General features: G+C 50.1%; 1 protein-coding gene across 1 annotated transcript in view; it reads left to right on the forward strand.

Moving 5' to 3' along the window:
* TXNRD3 (thioredoxin reductase 3) overlaps nt 1–21,531 on the forward strand; it is a 311,226-nt gene that overhangs the window by 134,048 nt on the left and 155,647 nt on the right. The window contains exon 8 of the mRNA XM_069643385.1: nt 5,259–5,374. Coding sequence (XP_069499486.1) covers nt 5,259–5,374 — 116 coding nt within the window. The remainder of the gene's footprint in view (nt 1–5,258; nt 5,375–21,531) is intronic.

A 21,531-nucleotide genomic window follows, 5' to 3' on the forward strand; every position in this document is an offset into this window, starting at 1 on the left:
TCAGAAGCGGAATATATAGTAACACAAATACACACCAAAATACACACGCTTAGTTTCTCTATCGGAAAGTACCCATTTGGGATTGCACACACTCCCTACACCCTCAGGTGCCTTAAATAACTAGGACACTGTGGACATTGATATATAACAGGTACATTTAGAGCAGTGCTGAGATGAGTGTCAAAGAAAAAGGTTATTAAAATTAAACAAGAGATCGCAGAATTATCCTGAAACATGCAAGTACTTTTTGAACCCCACCAAGGCAATGTAAGTTAACCCATTTCTGGAAGGAAGGGTAATGCAGAATGTCAGAGGTAAGAAATGTTAGTCTAGGTGAGCTGAAGCACTTCTTGCAGGTAAGTAAAAGTCTTGCACAATGTTTTAGAAGTCTTTGTAGAAAAAGAATCAATGTAGGGCCACAAGCTGTTGGGCTTGTGAGGAGTATCAAGACCAGTCTCAACTGAGACAAGTAAGGCTACACAACAAGAGGTAAGTTCTCTTAGACTGTACAGTACCTTTTGGTTATAAGAAATGGTTCCAGCTGGCTTCTGTTCCTGTGCAGATCCTGTTGTTCCTGGGCCTCAGTTGTGGGGACAAGAGGGAGGACTTGTGGGGACTCCTGCTCTGCAATGGGACGGTCCGAGGAAGCAATGGTCCAATTTCAAATCAGTGACACTTCATAGTTTCAGCTCCTCGTGTCACAAGCAAATGACACCACTGCAGTTCGCAGATACCACTTCGGATTTTCCTTGCATCTGGGATCCAGCACTGTTGAGATGTCTTAACCTTGGTCAGTCCTGGTTCCTGGGAGTCCGGAGGATGTTCCTGGAGCTCAGGTCCAACCTAAAAGCAACGCACTCTGTCTGGTGTTCCTTTCCCTGGCCCTTTGGTTCCAGCAGCAGCAGTGGAATTACAGCCAGCTTCGAGAGGATGTCCAGTCGGGCTCACTTTGGAGTTGATCTGTCCCACCAACTCAAGGGGAGAAGTCTTCCTTGCAGGGCTTATCTAGAGGCAAATTCAGAGCCTCCACACAGCAGCAGGGCTTCACCAACGGTCCAGGAGTTGCAGCAGGCGTCTCTACCAAGTTCTTCTTCGGATTCCTTCGTCCAGTGGTCGACTCTGCCTACCAAGCCAAAAAGCCTTGCCTTTTAAGCTGGTTTCTCCCATTCATTCCAGCCTAGCTGTCACCAGGGCTATCGAAAGATGTGGTGAGGCCCGGGGCAAAACATTTGGTGAGGCCCCCTTACAATTTTTTGCACTCGGCCAGCGGTGGCACATCCGCAAACAGGAGACTCGAGAAATCTACCCTTGAGTTTGTGTGCAGGATCCCAAATATGGTTTATTACTACAACTCCAAATCAACTACAGCAAAGTTAGATTTCTCTACTGAAGAAAGGTTCATGCCAGACTAACTTTTTTATCATATGAATAAATATACATAAGATGGCATGAGCTCTCCACTGCGCCACCTCCAATTCTGAGGGTCTGTCACTTTTCAAAGCAAAGAGTTGAGGGCAGATCTTTCTTCGGCTGGGGCCTCCCTCTGGAAACGGCCTCCCTGCCTCGCTGAAACTTGAGGAGAACCATCTCCGGTTCCGGCAGCACCTCAAGACCTGTCACTTTGCTTCTGCCTTCTCTCTTCCTCTGCTGATCACCACCCTGATCCATGCACTGGTCACCTGGTCAAGCTCTGAATTTGGGCCCAGGTCCCTGTCTGTCCTGTTGGAATCTTGAACTGCCTCTTGGTTCCCCTGCACTTGTGGTCTGCATCTGTGACCCTACAGTCCCCGCTCTTGCTCTTATTTTCCACCCGTTGGCTGCACTTATGAGTACCCACACTTGCCACCCGTTGGCTGCACTCTTGTTTCTCCTTGGTTCCTGCACTTCTGCATCCTACCCCACCCTCGGCACTTCTCCTCTCTCCCCTTCCCTGCTCTTGCACGATCTGAATGACACAAGGCCTAGTAAGATGTGTTTTGTCCTACTCTTTTGTATCTCCTTCTTGACTTGTCGCTCCTAGAAATACTTGTGTACAGGCACGTTATAAATGCCATATCATATCAAGGAGCACACTGCCCCTTTGTGCGCATTAAAACGCACATCATACACTGTGACAAATGTACAGTGGAGGCTGGTGCATTTCTGAATTTAAGAGACTTAAATGTTTGTGCCAGTTAGGCAGGATTAACCAAGCACAATGGAGGAGCCCAAACCAAACAAGGGTTGCTTGAGGGGGGTTCTCGCTCCCAAGAAAATGTTTGGGTTAAAGGTATGCATTTTACAGCACTTCCTTTGCAAAATTGGGTAGAAATCCATACAGTTTGCAAGGTTTTGTATGGAAGCACATGGAAATTCCCAATAGTTGCAAATCACAAATTGTGCATAGGAACATTTTCCAATACATTTCATGCCACCTTTCTACGCGAGATATGCTAGTATAAAAATATATTCATGATGGTTCTAATGTCGATGCAGGCTGCATCAATATATGCCATTATTACATGTAGCCATTATTACATGTACGGACTCCCAGCCAGTAAAAATGCCATGTCACAAAGTATATCCAGGCTGACTGTGTACCATAAGTGTTATTACTGGCTAGATTGGCCTACATTCAATGTGGGCCAATTTATCCAAGTAGTATGTTTGCTTTAACCTTGATGCATAGTCCTGTGCGTCAAGGGTAAAGCAAAAAGAGCACTGGCAATGCTAACAGTTTGGGCATTTGTGTAGGCATGAGCAAGGCACTTCGGTATTAGTATAAGCTGGCCATTGATGGTGCCAGTGCAAAATGGTTTGAGTACCTGAGCAGCTAATAGCAGTGTCTGGTAAATGCCTAATACTTATACACAAGCCAAAACTGTTGGCTTTGCCAATGCTTATTTTTAAAAGAACATCAGCGAAAGACACAAAGGGTGTTTTTAAATTGAGTGGCCAAAGGCAAACCTCATTAAGACATTTTTATTACACCAGTTGTGTTTATAACTCCAATGAAGTCATGAACTCTCAGAAGACTCCTTTGAGGAAACATTTGCAGGCATATTTTTGACAAAGTTTGATGGCAAGGCATGTTTAAAGCTAGCTCAGAGTTCCAGTGAGGAGGTGTTTTGGGTGGGGAGGGCAGGAACTGGGTGAGTGATTAGAAGGGAAGTGGTCACATGAGACCTCTCATTCTCACAGCAGTCCTTAAGTGTGACGTTTCAGAAATGAAGGCAAGAGGTAGTTGCTTGTAACATTGAAGCTTCACCAGAATAGTCTCATTGGAAATGTTGAAAGATGTTAGGTGCCCCCACACGAGGAAGTTTGCCCCTTCCTCACAGCTACTGACGTTAGTGCCTCTCCCAACATTTGAAGTGTTAGTCCCCTTTCCCCCCTAACATTTTAGCCTAGGTGCACCTCTGATACCATGAACCCACCCCTTAAAGAAGTGGGTGGAAACGCACTCACAAAAAACACTTTCACCCATGCATTCATCCACCAGTTACACAACTCCACACATGCATGTATACATAAAACCAAACACAGCATTGACACCAACATGCACGCATGCATTCATACATACACATACTAATTTAAATACACATATACACTTCATTTAAAATAAAAAACACTTGCCTTGCCTCCATGCAACCTTAAAAAGCATCCACGCAGCTGACACGTATACATGCTGCCTGACGAGAGAGAACTCCTCTCCCATCAGTCAGCGTGGTCACGCTGAGCAACGTGAACACACCGACAGGAGAGTAGTCCTCTTGTCATTCAGCATGTCCACGTTGTCAGCTGAATAACGGGAGGCAGCAGAGCCCACTTCTGAGCCCTGCTGTCTCCCATTATTTTGATGTTTGTTGCGGAGGCAAACGGCTTAGCAAGAAACAGCAAAATCATTGCAGAGAACAGACCGCACAGTCCCCTGTGTGAATAAAGGACATGGGAGACTGTGCTGCCTTTCCCTTAGGAGAGGGGGCCGCAAGGCCCCCCGCAAGTGCGAGGCCCAGGGCAGTTTGCGCCCCCTGTACCCCCCTTGTGACGGCCCTGGCTGTCACTCCCACAGCAGGGTGGCTGTCCTTGTCGGACAGCAAGCTGGCCAATCAACTTTGGGTGCATTCCTGTTTCAAAGGGGATTACGCACAGGGAGCTCCGGACACCTCCTCACTTCCTGCCAGACATACTGGAACCAGAGGTGGGCTTCACGCATGAATCCCACCAAAAACAAACAATGGGTCCTACCCTGGTCTGGCGCGCAGAGTAAATCGCAAGTAGTACTATTCCAGCAAGAAATGGTGAAAAAAGAAGTCTGGGCCATTTTGACAAAAATGGCGCTGATGGGTGCTGCAGCTGTGAACGCACCCGTGGTAAAAACACACAACAGTAGTTAAAAGTAAACCACTGTCGCCAGCTAAAAATTGTGGCGGGGGTGACATACAGATGTTACATGAGAAACTAGACCAAGGGGATACTAAGTAACCCCTCCAGCACCCTATTGTAAGATAGTGTGTGCTGGGGCTAGAAAGTTGCACAATGTAAGAAGTCAATTTCACTTCACTGCTCTTGGAAACAGTAGTTTATCCAAGAGAAGATATTTAAACCTTTGGGAAATCTGAAAGACTTCCCTGTGCAACTGCACTGAAGGTGCTGTGTGCCGCAATGTAAAAAGATGCCTATGGAGTTTCAGACGCCAAAAACCAAAATAGAGTTCAGATCACAGAAAAATACATGACTGAGGTTGGGGAAAAGTTCTTTCTCTTTCTCTCCCTCTATCCCCCCCCCCCTCAAGTTGAGAGTAATTGGCACATTTCTTACAATACTCCCTAACAGTACTGCTATGTATTCTTTCACATGAGCATGTGAATCCAAGCCAGAACCCGTGCTCTAACAGTTACAGGTAAGTAACTTGTTCTTTAGTGTGTTCTTAAGGCCTAAATATGTAACTATCTTTAAAACGGACTGTGTAAACTGCATTATTGTGTTTATTCTGTGAACTTGATGGGGGGGGGGGGGGGGGAGACCCTGAAACCCCCCCCCCCCCCCACCCCCCCCCCCCCCCACACCCCTGAAGCTAAGCCTTCACTTTGCTCCACTGATCGGTTTAACTGTCTCTGTTCACCATCACTTGGGTGGCTTCCTAAACTCTGCCCGCCAGGGTGGATTTTAGAAATCCATCTTAACAATAATTGTTTTTTAATGTTTAAGCACACGGGCATATTCCTTTAATTGTAACTAGTTTCTGTGGAAGTTGTAAATCTGTTTGACTTTTTTAGGCAACTGGCCGAAACAAAAAGGAAAAATTCTTCACAGCTGACAAATTTGTGGTAGCAACTGGTGAAAGACCTCGGTATTTGGGCATTGAAGGAGACAAAGAATATTGTATCACAAGGTAAGGACACTTTGCTTTGAACATATGTGAAATACTTTGTAATGGATTACAGATTGCAAGAGCTGGTAGTAAGGATCCATTCAACGAATATCAGCTTTGCTGCAAAGTTGCTACCTTTTCACATTCACCATCAGTGCACGTTACATTTAGTTGGCGAGTTCAGAGTACTGGTCCATTTGTTTCTTGCAGTACCCTCTACATGCTAAAAATTGCAGAATTATACTTCTCATCTTCAAACTAAAAACCGCATTTCTACTGAAATGGCCAGAAGCAGTTGTTAAAATTAAGAGGAATTTGGTTGCTGTATACTTCTGATTTTTCTCCATACTTGCACCATGCAGTCCCCTTTGAGGACCAGACCGGAGCAGCAGTAATTGAAAAACGAACATTATTCCTGGTGTGTGTGCACCGCAGCAGACCTACCTAGCCTTCAACATGGATGGGTAGGAGTATCCGTGTTTTTATTTTTTTTATTTCTATGTAATTTTCTAGGATCTACTGTGTAAACCGTACATTTGCCAGTAGGCACACATGAACATCAAACTGCACACTTTATCTCTGGTGCTTCAGACCCCAGCATTATTGGCCCATTTATTTACTTTGCAATGCTTTAAAACACACTTTCTCATCCCAAGTGCTGAGAGCAATGCTTTATAGGCCAGCTCTTAGGGATTATTCTCAGAAATGTGCACATTTACGTCTACCTTAGAGAACCCCAGCCCTTCTGCTGGACATTAGGACTTTTAATTTTTAACCAGGGGAGAGTGACCTTCTCTACCCCTCCCCCCCCCCCCCCTCTCATATTCTGTGATTTGAACTGTTTTTTTTTTTGTTGTTTTTTTTACTTTGGTATCTGACAAACTCCATAGGCATCATCTTTACATTGTGTCACACAACAGGGAAGTCTCTTGGATTTCCCAAAGGCTTAAATACCTTCACTTGGTAAAACTACTGTTTCCAAGAGCAGTGAAGTGAAATTCACTTAACTTCCGTTTTGTAACTTTCTAGACCCAACACACACTATCTTACCATAGGGTGCTGGAGGGGTTACTTCGTATCCCCTTTGTCTAGTTTCTCATGGAACATTTTTGTTACACTTTCTACAATTAATGGCTGGTGGCAGTGGTTAATTTTTTGCTACCATTGTGTTCCTACCACAGGCTTCAATCACAGCTGCAGTATAGCACCCATGGGTGCCCATGTCAAAATGGCTTGGTCTTCTTTTTTTCACCATCTTCTGTTGAAAAGGTCCTTCTTGAGTTTGACTCTGCGTGCCAATCCAGGTTTTGTCCCTTTGTTCGTTTTGTGTTTGGCGGGCTTCAGTGCAGAAACCCGCCTCTGGCTCGAGTGTCTGACAGGGGCAGGAAGTGAGGGAGGTGCCCGAAACTCTGCTTAATCCCCTTGGTTACAGGAATGCACCCAAAGGCGATTTCCTGGATGGCTGGCTGTCCTTGAAAGACAGCCACCCTGCTGTGCGATTGACAGCTAGGCTGCAAATGAATGGGAGAAACTTGCATAAAAGGCAATGCTTTTTGCTTGGAAGGCAGTCTATCGGTGGACTAAGGAATCCAAAGAACTTGGAAGGGACGCCTGCTCCAACTCCTGGACCGTTGGTTTGCCCGGTGAAGCCCTGCTGCGGTGCTCAGGCTCCCAATTCGCCTCAACTGGAGAAGCCCTGCAAAGGACGACTTCTGCCCTTGGGTTGGTGGGACCAATCGACCCCAAGACCAGCTCATCTAGACATCCTCTCGGAGTTGGCTGTACTTCCACTGCTGCAGGAACCAGTTGCCAGGGAGAGGAACACCAGAATCGAGTGCATTGTTTTCAAGTCGGACCCGATCTCCGGGAAGATCCTCTAGACTCCCATGAAGCAGGACTGACCAAGCCTGGGCTGCCTCAAGAGTGCTGGACCCCAGATGCAAGGAATCCGAGAACCGTGGTGGTGCGATTTGCGAGACGCGAGGAGCTGTAACTAAGTGCCGCTGATCTGAAGTTTGCCATTGCTGCCACCAACCTTACATTCGTAGTGCAGGAGTCCCCAGACGTCCTCGTTCGTCCCCACGACAGAGGCATAGGCACAACAGGATCTGCAGACCTACACAAGAACAGAAGCCAGCTGGAACAAATTTCTTCAAACCAAAGGTAATGTAAAACTAAGGGGACTTAACTCTTGTCGTGTAGTCTTGCAAGTTCCCAGTTGAGACTTGACTTAGTTGCTTTTGCAGAGTTGCTCGCAGCTTGCCCCTCACAAGCCTCCCAGCTTGCGGCCCTACAGTGATTTCATTTTCTACACAAAGACTTCTAAAACATTGTGCAAGACTTTGGTTGCTTAATTACAAGAAGCGCTTCAGCTCACCTAGCCTTTTGCTAATTAACTGTGGCTGCCCTGGCTCCCTGAAAGACTTCTTACCTCTGACTGTGCTTTAACTTTTCCCCCAAGAAAGGGTTAATTTCCTCCAGCATGGGGTCTGGCATGGATTGACATGCTCATGAATATTCCCCGTCAGGCTGGGAATACTCGGTAAAAGAAAAATCTGTTTCAATTTCGTTTCTGAACTGTCTTTCTCCCATAAACCAATCACTGGTCTCTGGGTCATACTGCGCCCACCCAATGACTTCCCTCTACCTAAGCCCCTCCTCTAGCTGCCATCTTCGTGCTTAGCTCTCAAGCTTTTACTGCGTTTTCACATTTTTTTGGAAGAGTTTACTCTATTTTTCGGTCGGTTGAGCACTTGTGCTCCATTATCTACTTTCCGACTAACGGACTAGTTTTTCCAATTCTTCATCGCCCCTCCAGGGCGGATTTTGTCGAATTTCTCTATGGAGGCTTCCAGAAGATGCAAGGCCTACACCGCGTGGAGCATGGCGTAGGAGAAGATTCCCCCTCTTTTCAAGCTTTGTACCGACTGCGGTCTGCGGAATGTTTATATAGGTGATCAAACATTCCCAGTGCATTTACTGCCTGTACCCAATGCACAAGGAGGAAGATTGTGCATTTTGTCGCAAACTCTCGACCCGCATGATGAAGGATCGGCGTAGAAGGCTGAAGGAGTGACTACAGTCCAAGGCCTCTGCACTGGGGGGGTCCCCAGGAGCATGCCTCTCCCGGATCTGGGAATGCTGAGCAGGCTTCCAAGTCCTTTGTTGGATCCCCGCGATAGGTGTGCCCTCAAAAGTCGAAGCACTGCAAGTCCACTGCCACTAGGAGTGCCATTGCAGCGGCCTCTTCGGTGGCCAGGGGGTGTGCAACATCTACAGCAACTTCATTCACTAGCCAACACTCAGGATCTTCGGCCAAGAGGAAGTTGGACCATCTAGGCAAATTCAAGGTGGCCCCGGAGACGTCCAAGGAGAAATCCAAAGCCAGCCTGCCCTTGCTGGAGAACGCCAAGGGGGATCGAGACTCCGACCCTCCCCCAATGAACGGTCCAAGAGGGCCAAGCAGGGCATGGGATCGGTCCTGACCGTGAAGGCCCAGGTACACCCGACTAAGGCTCCACCTTCCATCGAGGTGGTAGTGGCATCTCTTTCGAAGGCCGTGGAGGCGGACTCACAGGGTGCACTTCCGAAGGCAAGAGTGTCCCTCCCTGTCTGGAGGGAGTATTCATCCCAGCCCATTGAGCAGACCCCAGAAAAGATGCTGGTCATCTCCTCGAGACTCCCCTTTGGATGAAAAAAAGGGGGAGTGAGGAGGTCCTTAAAAAGGGGGTGGGGGGTGGATGAAGAGGACCCCCAGGGCAAAGATATCTCCTCAGAGGAGGCGCTCACCTGCCTTCAGACTGTCCAGGAAGGGGATGGTGACGATGGAAATGTCAGGGTCACACCCTACAATGAGGGTGCTGACGAGTGTGACGAAGGTGACAATACCATTGAGTAAGGCAACCGAGCCTCAGGGCGACTAGGGCCTTGACCTTCTTCCTGCCCAGCTTCCTATTTGCTCGCCACCTCAGCTGCCCGCTACTCCTCAGCTGCTCCCTTGACCTCTGTGGACATTCTTTCTACTCTTACGTTGGTCTCTGAGGTGCCGACTCCGCCGAGGGCTCCAGGGGAAGAGACCGATTCTGAGACGGCGACGATGGGCACTGACTGTGGAGTGGACCTTCCTCCACCCAGAACCTCCCCACCGGACAAGATAGGCTTGTTCCATGCGATCTCCAGAGCCCAGAGCTATTCCAACTCTCTCCAGAGGAAAAGGAGGGCTTCTCATCCCCCTTTTGGATAACCTCTAGGACGAGGGTCTGTCGCTCGTGAACCTTGGGAGGATAGCTCGGGGGCAACATGCTTGCCTTGGAAGCAAGACGACACGGAGCAACAGAAGTTCGATTCCCCAGATCCGTGCTTAGAAACCACTGGGTATTAAACGCATTATAAATAACCTATCATATACCCTCTATGGCTCCATCTAAAATGGAATGCCTAGAGAAGAAATAAAGGATGGCGGACTCCACACCCAAGTGCTTGCAGGCCCAACCGTCACCAGACTTGTGGTCTCTGCAGCGGCCAAGAAGACGTCGTCTGGCATTTCATCTTCGGCGGGTCCAACCCTCCCGACAGCAAAATCGCAAGGGTTGTTGCCGGGTGGGGCGTGGCAGTCGGCTGCTTTTCAGTCAGTCCTTCCTGAGAACATTTTGCAGCATGATCCTGCTACGTTTTCGGTTCCTTTGGGAATGGAGGAGGAACAGGAGCCGGTGTTTGACCCGTCTGACTTGGGTCTGCAGAGTGTGAGGCCTTCGATGTCAAGTGGGGTAGGGGCTGGGCCGCCCCTTTATCCATTGGTTAACCCGCAATCTCTGCTGTCGCTGCAAGTACCGTCTACGCTTCAATCCTTGTTGGGGCAACTGGATGCGAGGTTGCCGCCTCAAGAGTCTGGTGGTCGAGGGGTCGCCTGGTGAGGCGCCTAGGAAGTCTCCTCCGGCACGGTGGTAATGCGCATTTTGCTTCCTCCAGGGCGCCTGCAGGGGTGGCCGGCGGGCGCATGTGAATCCATAAAAGATACCAACGCTGGAGAAATGGAGTTACAGGTAAGAAACTGCTCCCTTGTGCTTCGTCGTTCAAGGGGTTTATACCAGCTAAAGGCCCTTCACGAAAGGCTGAAAGTGCCTGGCTCCAGTGGCGGCCCAGCGACTACTGCAAGGGATTCATGCCTACCCCTACTTAGACTGGCTCACCGGGCCAGTTGAAGGGAAGTTGCTGTCGACTACACGGCGAGGACCATTTTCTGTCTGACGTATATCTGGGGTTCTCTGTGAACTATGCGAAGTCCTGCTTGACTCCATCGCAGGACGTGCTGTTCCTGGGGTCCCATCTCAACATGGTGTCGTGTCTTGCGGCACCATCTGAGCAGAGGATTGCAGCCATCCTGGGTAAGGTGCAACGGCTGGTGGCACTGACAGTTGCCACAGTGAGGACCATCTAGTCTCTGCTCGGCATGTCATCGTGCATCTACCTCATTCAGCTCTGCAGGCTGTGGATGCGCCCAGTGCATGAAGTCCTCTACGCCCGTTGGATCCAAGTGTCAGGAAGCTTCCAGGACAGGATCACTCTTGACGAGAGCTTCCGTCGAGCGATAAGGTGGTGGGGTGTGCGCTCTTATCTGTCGGGAGGTGCATATTTCCAGACCCCATCACACCAGGAGACGGTCATGACGGATGCCTCCCTGGAAGGATGGAGAGCTCACACCAGAAGTCTTCACACCAGAGGCATGTGGTTGCCGGAGGAGAAGTTGTTGCACATCAACGTTCTGGTACTGCAGGCAGTGTTTGGGCCCTCAAGTCATTCCTTCCATCCCTCAAGGGCAATGTGGTGCGGGTTTTCATAGACGATACCACCACGCTTTTGTACAAGGGGGCACCAGTTCTCTAGCATGGGGTCTGGCATGGATTCACATGCTCATGAATATTCCCAGTCAGGCTGGGAATCCTCAGTAAAGAAAAAATCAGTTTCACTTCTGAACTGTCTCCTAACAACCAATCACTGGTCTCTACCTAAGCCTCTCCTCTGGCAGCCATCTTCCGATTTTTACCGCACGTTCGAGTGGTGGCAGTCCTCGTGCTTTAGCTCTCACGCTTTAGTGCGTTTTGCGAGTTTTCAAAGAGTTTACTTTGTTTTTTTTTTTATTTGTTCTCTTTTTCGGTCAATCGAGCCTCAAGCTCCACCGATTCATCATCTAACGGGGACCCGTTTTTGGAACCTTCTACTCCCCTCAAGGGTGTTTTTTTTCGTTGCAGTTCCCTTCTTGGAGGATTCCAGAAGATTCTTGAGGCCTGCACTGCATGGACATGGCCGAAGATAAAGGAGACTCAACGCCTCTGTGAACGATCTGCCCAGGATGTGGACTGTGGAACATTTTTCTTGACGATGGGCACTCCCTGTGCCTTTATTGCCTACATTCAGACTGGACACGTGGAGGAGTCCTGTGCGTTCTGCAAGGACATGTTGCCATGTACCATGAAGGACCGTCGCAAGCGGCTCGCCGAGTGGCTGCAGCCGAAGACCCCGGCAGCATGCTTCTCCCAAGAGGAAATCTGAGCGGTCTTCTAAGTCCTTTTGAGGGCACGCCGGTGATGGGGGGGGGGGGGGGGGGGGGGGGAGAGAGAGGAGAGGCCCAACATAAGGCAAAGCACAGAGTCCGTGGGCACCGGGAACGCCATTGGTATGGCCTCCACGTCAACCAGGCCGGGTGCAGCACAGCCAATGCTGTCAACCATGAGCCAATGCTCCGGCTCAGCGAAGAAAAGTAAGTCCGACCACCCGGGTAAGCTTCTGGAGAAGGCCCGGTCGACTCGACAGAGAGCCAAGGGGGAGCAGGGCACTTACCCTCCCCCCACGGTGAAGGCCTCGGATGCGCCCATGGTTGTGAAGGCCCAGGTTCACAAGGCAAAGTCGTCGATTGAGAGCGTGGTGCCATCCCTGGTGAAGGGAGCGGCTGCAGGCCCAGTGGAGATGATCCCCAAGACCAGAGTTTCCCTGCCTGTTCGGAGGGAATCCTCTTTCCTGCCCATTGAGAAAAATCCTGTGAAGACGATGCCGATCATCCCCCCTGAGACCGTCGATCCTGGCTGAGAAGAAGGGGGGGGGTGGGGGAGACATTAGTCCAGCAGGACTCGGATACCTCTTCTGAGGAGATTTCTGGCCTGAAGACCATGCTTGACAAAGTTTGTTGCCAGGTCCTATGGGAAGGACCCCGACGAAGCGGATGTGGAAAGCGACTAGGGAACTGACGAGGGGCGGCAGGGCAGTGAGGGACCGGAGGACACCACGCCACTGTCAATGCTCCCGAAGCAACTGCCGCCACCACTGCCGGACATGTCGGCAGGCAACATACAAGCTCTGCACTCCCTGCTCAGAGATGACGAGGATGCCTGTGCCTGACAAGCAATCCTTCAGCGCCTGGACCATCAGGGGACCCGCCGCCTAAGAGGAGTCCATCCGTCTCCACCCTATCATCCTTCACCTCCATCCCCTCCGCAGAGGGACGACACAGAGCCGGACACGGCAACGACTGGTACGGATGACGGCGACACAGACCTCCCGTCGCCAGTACCCTGGGCTTCTCACCCAGACCAAGATTGGTTCTTTCCATGCCATGATCTCTAGGGCCTCTGAGCGATGTCCCAAGGTTTCGGACCTCCAGAGGCAAGTCTCATGGTGCCTCCAAAGGATTCGGTGGCAACGTCTCTTCATACTGTCAACCACCCCATTCTTGGGCCCAGGAAGCCTACAGGGGCTGCAACAAGCCAGGAGAGAAAGGGGATTTCCTATCGTCGCTGGACCTGAAGGATGCTTATTTTCACATCCACAAGAGGCATCGAAAGTTACTAGGTTTCGTGGTCCAGGGGCAGCACTATCAATTCAAGGCCCTTCCCTTCGGTTTGAAGTCGGCGCCAAAGGTCTTCAAGTGTCTAGTACTGATGGCGGCGCAGCTGTGCCTGCAGGGGGTCCATGTCTACCTCTACCTGGACGATTGGCTCATCCGAGCGAAGTCGAAGGAAATTGCAGTTGAGCAAACAGCGAGGACCGCCCGCCTTCTCACGGAACTGGGGTCCTCGATAAACTATGTGAAGTCCTGTTGGTGCCATCGCAGGATGCTCGGTTTCTGGGGTCCAGGCTCAACATGGTGTCGCAATTGGCTTCGCCGTCGGAGGACAAGATAAAGGCCATCCTAGGCAAGGTACAATGGCTGTTGACCATGGAAATTGCCAGGGTGAGGTCCACCAATTCCCTGCTCGGCATGATGTCGTCATGCATCTACCTCTTACGGCAGTGCAGGTTGCAGATAAGGCCGCTGCAAGTGTTATTCGACGCCCGTTTGATCAAAGTATCGGGAAGTTTTGAGGACAAGATCGCCCTCAACGAGACATTCTGTCGAGTGATTCGGTGGTGGGGCGTCCGTGCGCATCTAGGGGCAGGCACAGACTTCCAGACCCCAGCACATCAGGAGATGGTGACGACGGATGCCTCCCTGTAGGGATGGGGCATGCACACCGGAAATCTCCACGCTAGAGGCCTTTTGGCTACCGGAGGAAGTCATTGCACATAGTCTTGGAACTTCGGGCAGTGTTTTGGGCCCTCAACGGTAAGGTGGTACAGGTCTTCAGACAACACCACCACGATGTTCTACATCCGGAAGCAGGGGGGGGAAGAAAGGGGAGGCACTAGATCCCTGGCCCTCTCTAAGGAAGCTCAGGACCTATGGCACTGGGCCGTGGCCCAGAGGATGTTCCTCGTACCCTTTCATCTGGCAGGAATGAAGAACACTGTTGTCGACTCACTCAGCAGGGAGCTGCGCTCTTGCCACAAGTGGGATCTTCGGCAGGATCAGGTGGACCTACTGTTTCGACGATGGAGCAATCCCCAGATCAACATATTTGCGATGGCGACTAACACCAAGTGTGAGGTTGGCCAGCAGGTTTCCCCAGCCGGGAAGCATCGAGGATGCATTCTCCTTCCCCTGTGACGGCCTGTTTCTCTATGCGTTCCTGCCGTTGCTACTGTGATTCATCAATCAACTCAGCCGGTCCCAGGGCAGCATGATCCTCATCGCACCAGCGTGGCCGAGTCAGATATGGCACCCGGATCTTCTGGACATGTCAACGTCCCCTCAGTCAAGTTTCCGGCAGACGCAGATCTTCTCTCCAAAGAAGGTTTCGCGATTCTGCACCACGACCCAGGGGCTCTGAACCTGCAGTCCTGGCTCCTGCAGCACTAGAGTTTGGAGGGTACGATATCCCGGCGGACTGCAAGGAAGTGCTCACCAAGGCCAGGGCTTCGTCTACACTGAAATGCTGCGGGCATAAATGGAAGAGGTTCAGTCTGGTGCCGTGCACAGAAACTAGACCCGCTGCGGATTACGGCTCCACAGGTGCTGCCGTACTTGCTATCGCTGGCCAAGGCAAGATTGGCTCATGCCTCTATCACGGTTCATCTGGTGGCCATCTCCTGCTACACCAGGACTCCGGGACGGTCGTCGTTATGGTCGAACCGCCTGGTCAAGGAGTTAATAAAAGGACTTTTCCGTTCGTTCCCGCTGGTGAAGGCTCCAGCCCCGGCGTGGGTGCTCAACGTGGTGCTGACTAGGCTCATGGGTCCTCAGTTTGAGACTATGCATTCGGCGCCGCTAAAGTTCTTATTGTGGAAGACAGCGTTTCTTGTAGCCATGTCCTCCGCATGAGTGGTAGAGATCCAGGCCCTCTCTTGTAAACCGCCTTGCTTGACATTCCACGATACAGGGGTGGTGCTGCGGACGCGCCCTTGGAGTTACCGGTTTTCTTCCCGTCGCCGGCTGAGAGGACTTGGCACTCGCTGGATGTGGCTAGAACGCTGAAGTTCTATGTGGACTGCACAAAGTGTTCTCGAAAGACTTCAGTTGTTTGTGAACTTTGGCCCTGTGAACCAAGGGAAGGCCCTCTTAAGTCTTCCATTAACAGGTGGCGCTCTGGCTGCTTCACCCATTGTCACCAGTTGGTAAACCGACCGTTGCCTGGCCGTCCGAGAGCACATTCGACCAGAGCGATAGCTGCAACTATGGCATTCCTGTCTGGTGTGACCCTGCTGGACATCTCCAGGGCTGCTACGTGGAGGTCGACACACCTTCACGAGATTCTACTGCGTCGGATCGGTATCCCAGAGAGGAGTCTAGAGTCGGCCAAGCAGTGCTGCGCAACCTGTTCGCTTGAAGGTGAGCCTGGTGAGGAGGTTATGATATGGCATTTATAACGCGCCTATGCACAAGTGCTTCAAGGCACAACGAGGCAAGGGAGGGGAACAGAGGGAGGAGAGACAACGATCATACTAGGCCAGGTGTCATTCAGATTGCGCAAGTGCGTGGGATGGGGGCAGGGACAGTGCAGTACAAGATAATAAAGTAGCAGCCAGTATGTGGCAAGTGTATTGGTAAGTCCGGAAAACAGGTGTCAGGGGCTGGTAGGGGACTGTAGGGATACAGAAACAGTCCAGGTGTCCAGGTAGCCAGAGTGGTTCAGGTTTCAGCCAGGAGGACTGCAGAGGGGAGGAGAGAAAGCAGAAGCACACAAAGGTTTTGAGGTGCTTCCGGAACCAAAGATGGTTCTTGTTAGGGAGGATTCTCTGTTGAGGCTAATTTCCCAAACCTAGTGAGTCCACCAGCAGCTTTGCTGGATTTTTGGGGTTTATTTTTTTCTCCTAAGAGTGAGACTTTCTCCCACTCTTAGACATGATTTGAGATATCCTTTGACTTTGTGATGTGTTTTATGGGCTATGGGGTCTTTTACTCCATAGGGTTTCATGTGGTTTTTGGTAAGTGTCACACAGCACCCTCAGTGCAGTAACACAGATGTGTCATAGTGACCCCCCAAACATAGACTCCATACCCTGGGAATGACCACTGTCTCCCATGGCATGTAAAGTCACCATTGACTTTACTAGTCTTAAATTGGGAACAGAACCAGTACAAACCATCATATTGTGGAAGTACTGGTAGGGGTAATTTGCCTCTGGGTCTGTTTTTCGAGGGGGCACTGTGCAGTCCCCCCTCGTCGAGTTTCTGGCTGGTGGCAGTGGTTACCACGCGAAATATTCCTTAAGAATATTTACTATTGGATTTTCCCATTCGTTTTAAACGCACCACTTTTTGGTGCAATGTTAAAGATACCGCCGGGTTATTTATTTAATATTTATTCCCCGGTTGTGTCTTTTTCGCCAGGACTCGGTTTTAAAATGGCGTTTGTGTTCGCCTCTGTGACTCCAACCCAAGTCGAGCCCTTTGTTCCACTTTTTTGGCGGGCTTCTCCACTGAAGCCTCCAAAAGTGGTGCTACTCTGTCTGGGTCTACAGGATGTGTGGGAGGGGGGGGGTTTAGGCACCCTGGACTGAGTTGCCTCGGCAACTCAAGTCGCTCTCTTGTGTGATTGGCCCAGTGGTGAGCCGCCTGGCTCACCACTTAGCATGTTTGAGTGACAGCTAGAACTGATGAATGGGGGTTTTCTGCATAAAAGCAGGGCTTTGGGGACTGGGACTTCAGACGTCGCCACAGGACCAAAGAATCAGAGGGAGAAGCAGAGCCGAATTGCAACGACGACCCCACCGGTGAAGCCCTGCTGAACCGACTCACCACTTCTTCCAATGACCGAGGAGATCTTCATCCCGAAGAGTCTACCTTTGACTGGTGGGGATAACCAGTTTGCCCGCCTTTTCGCCTTCCCGGATCATCTCGTGGCCGCCTTGCCTGTGCCAAGCACCCCGGCAACAGGATACCACGTTTTACCACTACCGCGAATAAAAAGATAGTACCTTTTTAACTGGAGCACTCCGCGGCTGGTTTCTTCCCTGGCAGTGCAACGACCTTCAGCTTTCCTCCACGTCGATCTTCTCTTCCTCTGGACAATGCCGCGACTTGCATCCACTGCCAGGAAAAACTGCCCCCGCTGGAGGATTCTCTCCACTTTCAAGGTACGGTGTCCGCCTGGCCTCCCTCGCAACGGTCTGTGTGGGGTATCTCCATAAATCCTCATCTTACCATTTGGGTTGGCCCTAGGCTGGCTAACTGAACTTTTCTGAGCTGAACTGATTCCTTTTTAAACTCTCTGCAAGACTTTCCAAGCCTTTTAAACTGTGTGATCTTGGGCGCATAGGTGTTCTACTCTCTCCAAGAGGGAGCCTGGCATCTGAACTTTTTGCTCACAAGTAGACTTTGACTTTCCTGATATTGCTGAGTGCTTCTAAAGTATTGTTGTGTGCTGTTCCTAATTTCTTCCTTTTCCCTCCCTTTTTCTTAACTTATTGAAGTGCCATCTTTAGTTAAGCGCTCACCTCTGTCTGGAACTAAGTGGTGGTAACTAAGACTTGTCTAATAAAGAATAAGGGATGTATATATTAATAATAACTGCGTTTTTAAACCTGCTTACAATAATAGTGCTAGAGTGTTTTTAAGTGTCTTTAAATAAATATATACTTGATACCAAAGCTCTGGTCAGTGTTTGCTTGTGCTACTGTATTTTGGTACCTATCTTGTATACTCTATATACTGCCTAACTCTTCTTGAGAGACGTCTGGATGCTCAGCCACAGCTACCAGGTAAATCTGGGTGGTACAGACTGCTACCAATTTGGTTTACTGCCAACACCTGTAGTTCTAAGCCTTTTGCAGTGGTCACTAAGGGAACTGCACAGGTTGCTGCCTAACAGTTCTCAAGTTAAGGGAGGCTGTTCCAGAGGGAGGCACCAGCCGAAGAAAGATCTACCACCGCTTGCAGGAGCGACTGACCCTGAGGGAGTTGGAGGCGGATGAACGGAAAGCTCGAGAGAAGGTATTTTTGGGAAGCGAGAGTTGAAGATATTGAGGATCCAGGCCCCAGAAGGCCTTGTGGACAAGGCAGATGATTTTGAACTTAATCCTCGCAGGCACTGGGAGCCAGTGCAGAGATTTCAGTCCTGAGATATGATCCCCGGGCTTGAGGCCAAGGACAAGTCTTGCAGTCCTGTTTTGGAGAAGTTGCAGAGGGCGGAGAGTAGAAGCAGGCAGCTGAGAGAGAACCAGAGCTCTGGAGACGGTGAGCTTCTGTGGGAAGGAGAGGAAGAATCCCTCTGAGGAGGTGCAGCTGATAGTGTGACTTCTTAGAGATGTCAGAGATGTGAGGAGAGGAGGAGAGTGAGGAGTCGAAGATGACACCAAGGTTTTTAGCCTTGCAGGTGGGAGCAGGAAGAGGGCCAAGAGTGTTAGGAAGAATTATATGCAGTACCCTTTGGGAACACCACAAACAATTAAGTCTACAAGTGACAGTACAAATTCACCTTTGTGTGCAAGCCTGTACTACAGAGTGGTAGCAGTAGCTGAGCAGCCAGACTTATCTCAAGAGTAAGTGAGCAGTATCAAATAGTTACACAAAGGAAAGTAATTACTATGATTCAGTCAAGCACTGACTCAAGGTTTTGAAGTAAAAGAATATACATTTATCTTACTCTTCAGTTGTATAACATTTCATTATCATAACGTGGTTTAAAATCACACTCTTAATACGCCATCCCATAAATTCCAGACAAGTTAAGCTCACAAAATGAAGTGGGAGCAAAATGGCACTCACTCACAGCAATTTAAAAGGGAGGGAAAGACAAAGTTAATAGAAATTGAACCACACTAACGGGTAAGTACTGAGGGTAATTGAGGAAGAGGAACTACAGTGATAGATTCCGATACAAAAGGCTTAGGGCCAAAGTCAGTAGGTCAAAGTGTTTTGCTCAAGATCACACGGTTCAGGGTAGTTCGCAGTAAAGTTCGTGCCACGGATTCCGGACGAGGTTGGTTGGCAGAAAAGTTAGTTCAACGAGAAGAGCAAGAAAAGCCCTCGGTTTGGAGAAAGATTTCAAACACTTTCACCGCGGCTGAATGAAACTAACAACCGGATTTGCACAGTACCTTTAAAACGGAGAGGAAGCTGTAGCTGAGGTGGATGTTCCTGGTAGTTCCTGCAGGCTCACGGTTGCTGAAGCGACTGTCGGACTGACAAGAAGTAGGAAGACTGGAGGGTCCTGCACTACCCAGGGAAGAAACCAGCAGCCGAGCAAAGCAACGAATAAAAGGTGCGCTCCTTAAAACCCAAGCAGGGTCTGAAATCCATGGCTATCCGGCCCACTATAGCTCTGTACAGTGAATTCGACCAGAGGAGAGGTCCTGGCTTGTAGTTTGGGCGAAATGCTTGGTCCCAACAGGTCAAGGGAAGAAGTTTCCTGGAGGATCTTCTGTCCTCCGATTCAGACTTGCAGCAGGGCTTCACCGGGCGGTTCAGTCGTTGTAGGGATCCTCTTCTGTCAGCTCCTCGTTGGTTCTTTCGTTCCAGTGGCGACTCTGCCTTTCCAGTCCCAGAGACCTGCTTTTTATGCAGTTTTCCCCCATTCATACAGCCTGGCTGTCAATCACACAGCAGGGTGGCTGTCCTGGCAAGGACAGTCACCCAGCCATCACACAGGAGTGCGACTTGGGTTACCAAGGGAACCCATGGCAGGTTACCCCTCCCTCGCATCCTGCCTCCCGAGACTTTCAGGCGCCTTAAAGGAGGGCTTCTGTGCAGAAGCCTGCGAAAAGAGGGCGAACATAGGAATCCATCCCGGTTTGGCGCGCAGAGTAAAACGTGAGACTGTAACAAAGAAATGGCGAATAAACCCAGCCGGAGCAAAAATAAAATGTATTTGGTCAAGCGGGTTTATGTTCAAGGCTAATATAATAGCCTAAAACAATAACGTTGTTATATAAGGCAACCGCGGTAGAAAAATTAGGATAGTTACCACTGCCACCAGCCAAGCCTTGATGAAAAGGGAGCCAAACAGTGCTCCAAGAGAAACGGACAAAAAGGGATAAGAATTAACCCTTTCTAATACTCCATGTAAAATGGGGTGTACTGGGTCTGTGGCTTAAAGAGACTACATGAAGTTAATGCCAACTTTACATGTTTCTGGGAGACAGTAGTCCGTCCCAGAAAAATGGAGTCTGTGGGAAGTCTAAAAGACAACCCTCTGTCACTGCACTGAAGGTGCTGTGTAACGCACAAAAAAAGATGCTCATGGAGTAGGTGAGGCTCTGGAGCCCAAGATCACACAAATGGTAAAAACACACACAGCAAAACACATGTAGGAGTGGGAAAAAGGCTCTCTTACCAGGTGAAAAAAATAAACCCTAGAAATCCAGCAAAGCTTCTGCGGGACTCATTAGGTAAGGGAAATCAGCCATTTATGAGAATTCTCCCTAACAGAGGCCGGCCAAAGAGCTACAGGGAAGGAATGAGCGGGTGTGCCGATGAGAATCTCGGTCTTACTGGCATTAAGGCAGAGGTCATTGGAGGCACACCACTCCTGGATAGCAGACAGTCTGAGATGAGGGAAGGAGAGGAGGAGGCTGAGGGTAGCCTGAAAATGAGCTGGGTGTCATCCGCATAGTGGCGATGCGGTGGGCAAGGAGTGCCAGGTATTGGTTGAACAGACAGGGAGAGAGGTTAGAACCCTGGGGGACTCCGCAGGTGGAGAAAAAGATAGCAGAGAGGAAGGACCCTTCTGGACCTGGAATGGTCGGTCAGAGAGGAAAGAAGTCAGCCACGGCAGAGCCTGACCAGTGATACCCAGATTATCACTGACAGTTGAGCAGGATGGTATCGTTGACTGTGTCAAAGGCAGAAGAGAGATCAAGCAAGAAGAGGACGCAGGGGGTGTTGGAGTCCAGGTTGGAGAGCAGGTCTTCACGGAGGTTCAGGGGAGCAGTTTCGAGGGGATTGGTTCCTCCGATGTATTCCATATCTGACAGCTGTGCTGCTTTGGAACATTTTTGGCGTCTGCGTCCTGCATCGATGTCGATACGCTGTCCTCGAGGGCCTCTGTCGAGCCGACGTCGCCGGATGTTATAAGTAGGACGCACAACGCCCGTAGCCTCAGTTCCGTTTTTTCTGCGAACGTGTTCGCTGCAGAGATCTCGGCGCTCCTCAGTTCTTCTGAGTTATTCTATAGGTTCTTCAAACCCGTTTGTGTAGATTTCCTGATGTCTTCGTCTTCTTCTACCTCGCGGCTGGGTTTCAAGAAGTGTCGGGACTGCGGTTCCAAGATGTCGCTGACGGATCCGCACAACGCCTGACTGGTGTCTCGGTGAGGACCACTCCACGGACGATTGCCTGTCGTTAACATCGAAGGCCTTGCAGGAGCGTA

The sequence above is a fragment of the Ambystoma mexicanum genome, chromosome 2p (genome assembly GCF_040938575.1).
Source record: "Ambystoma mexicanum isolate Mex_15411 chromosome 2p, UKY_AmexF1_1, whole genome shotgun sequence".
Classification (NCBI taxonomy): domain Eukaryota; kingdom Metazoa; phylum Chordata; class Amphibia; order Caudata; family Ambystomatidae; genus Ambystoma; species Ambystoma mexicanum.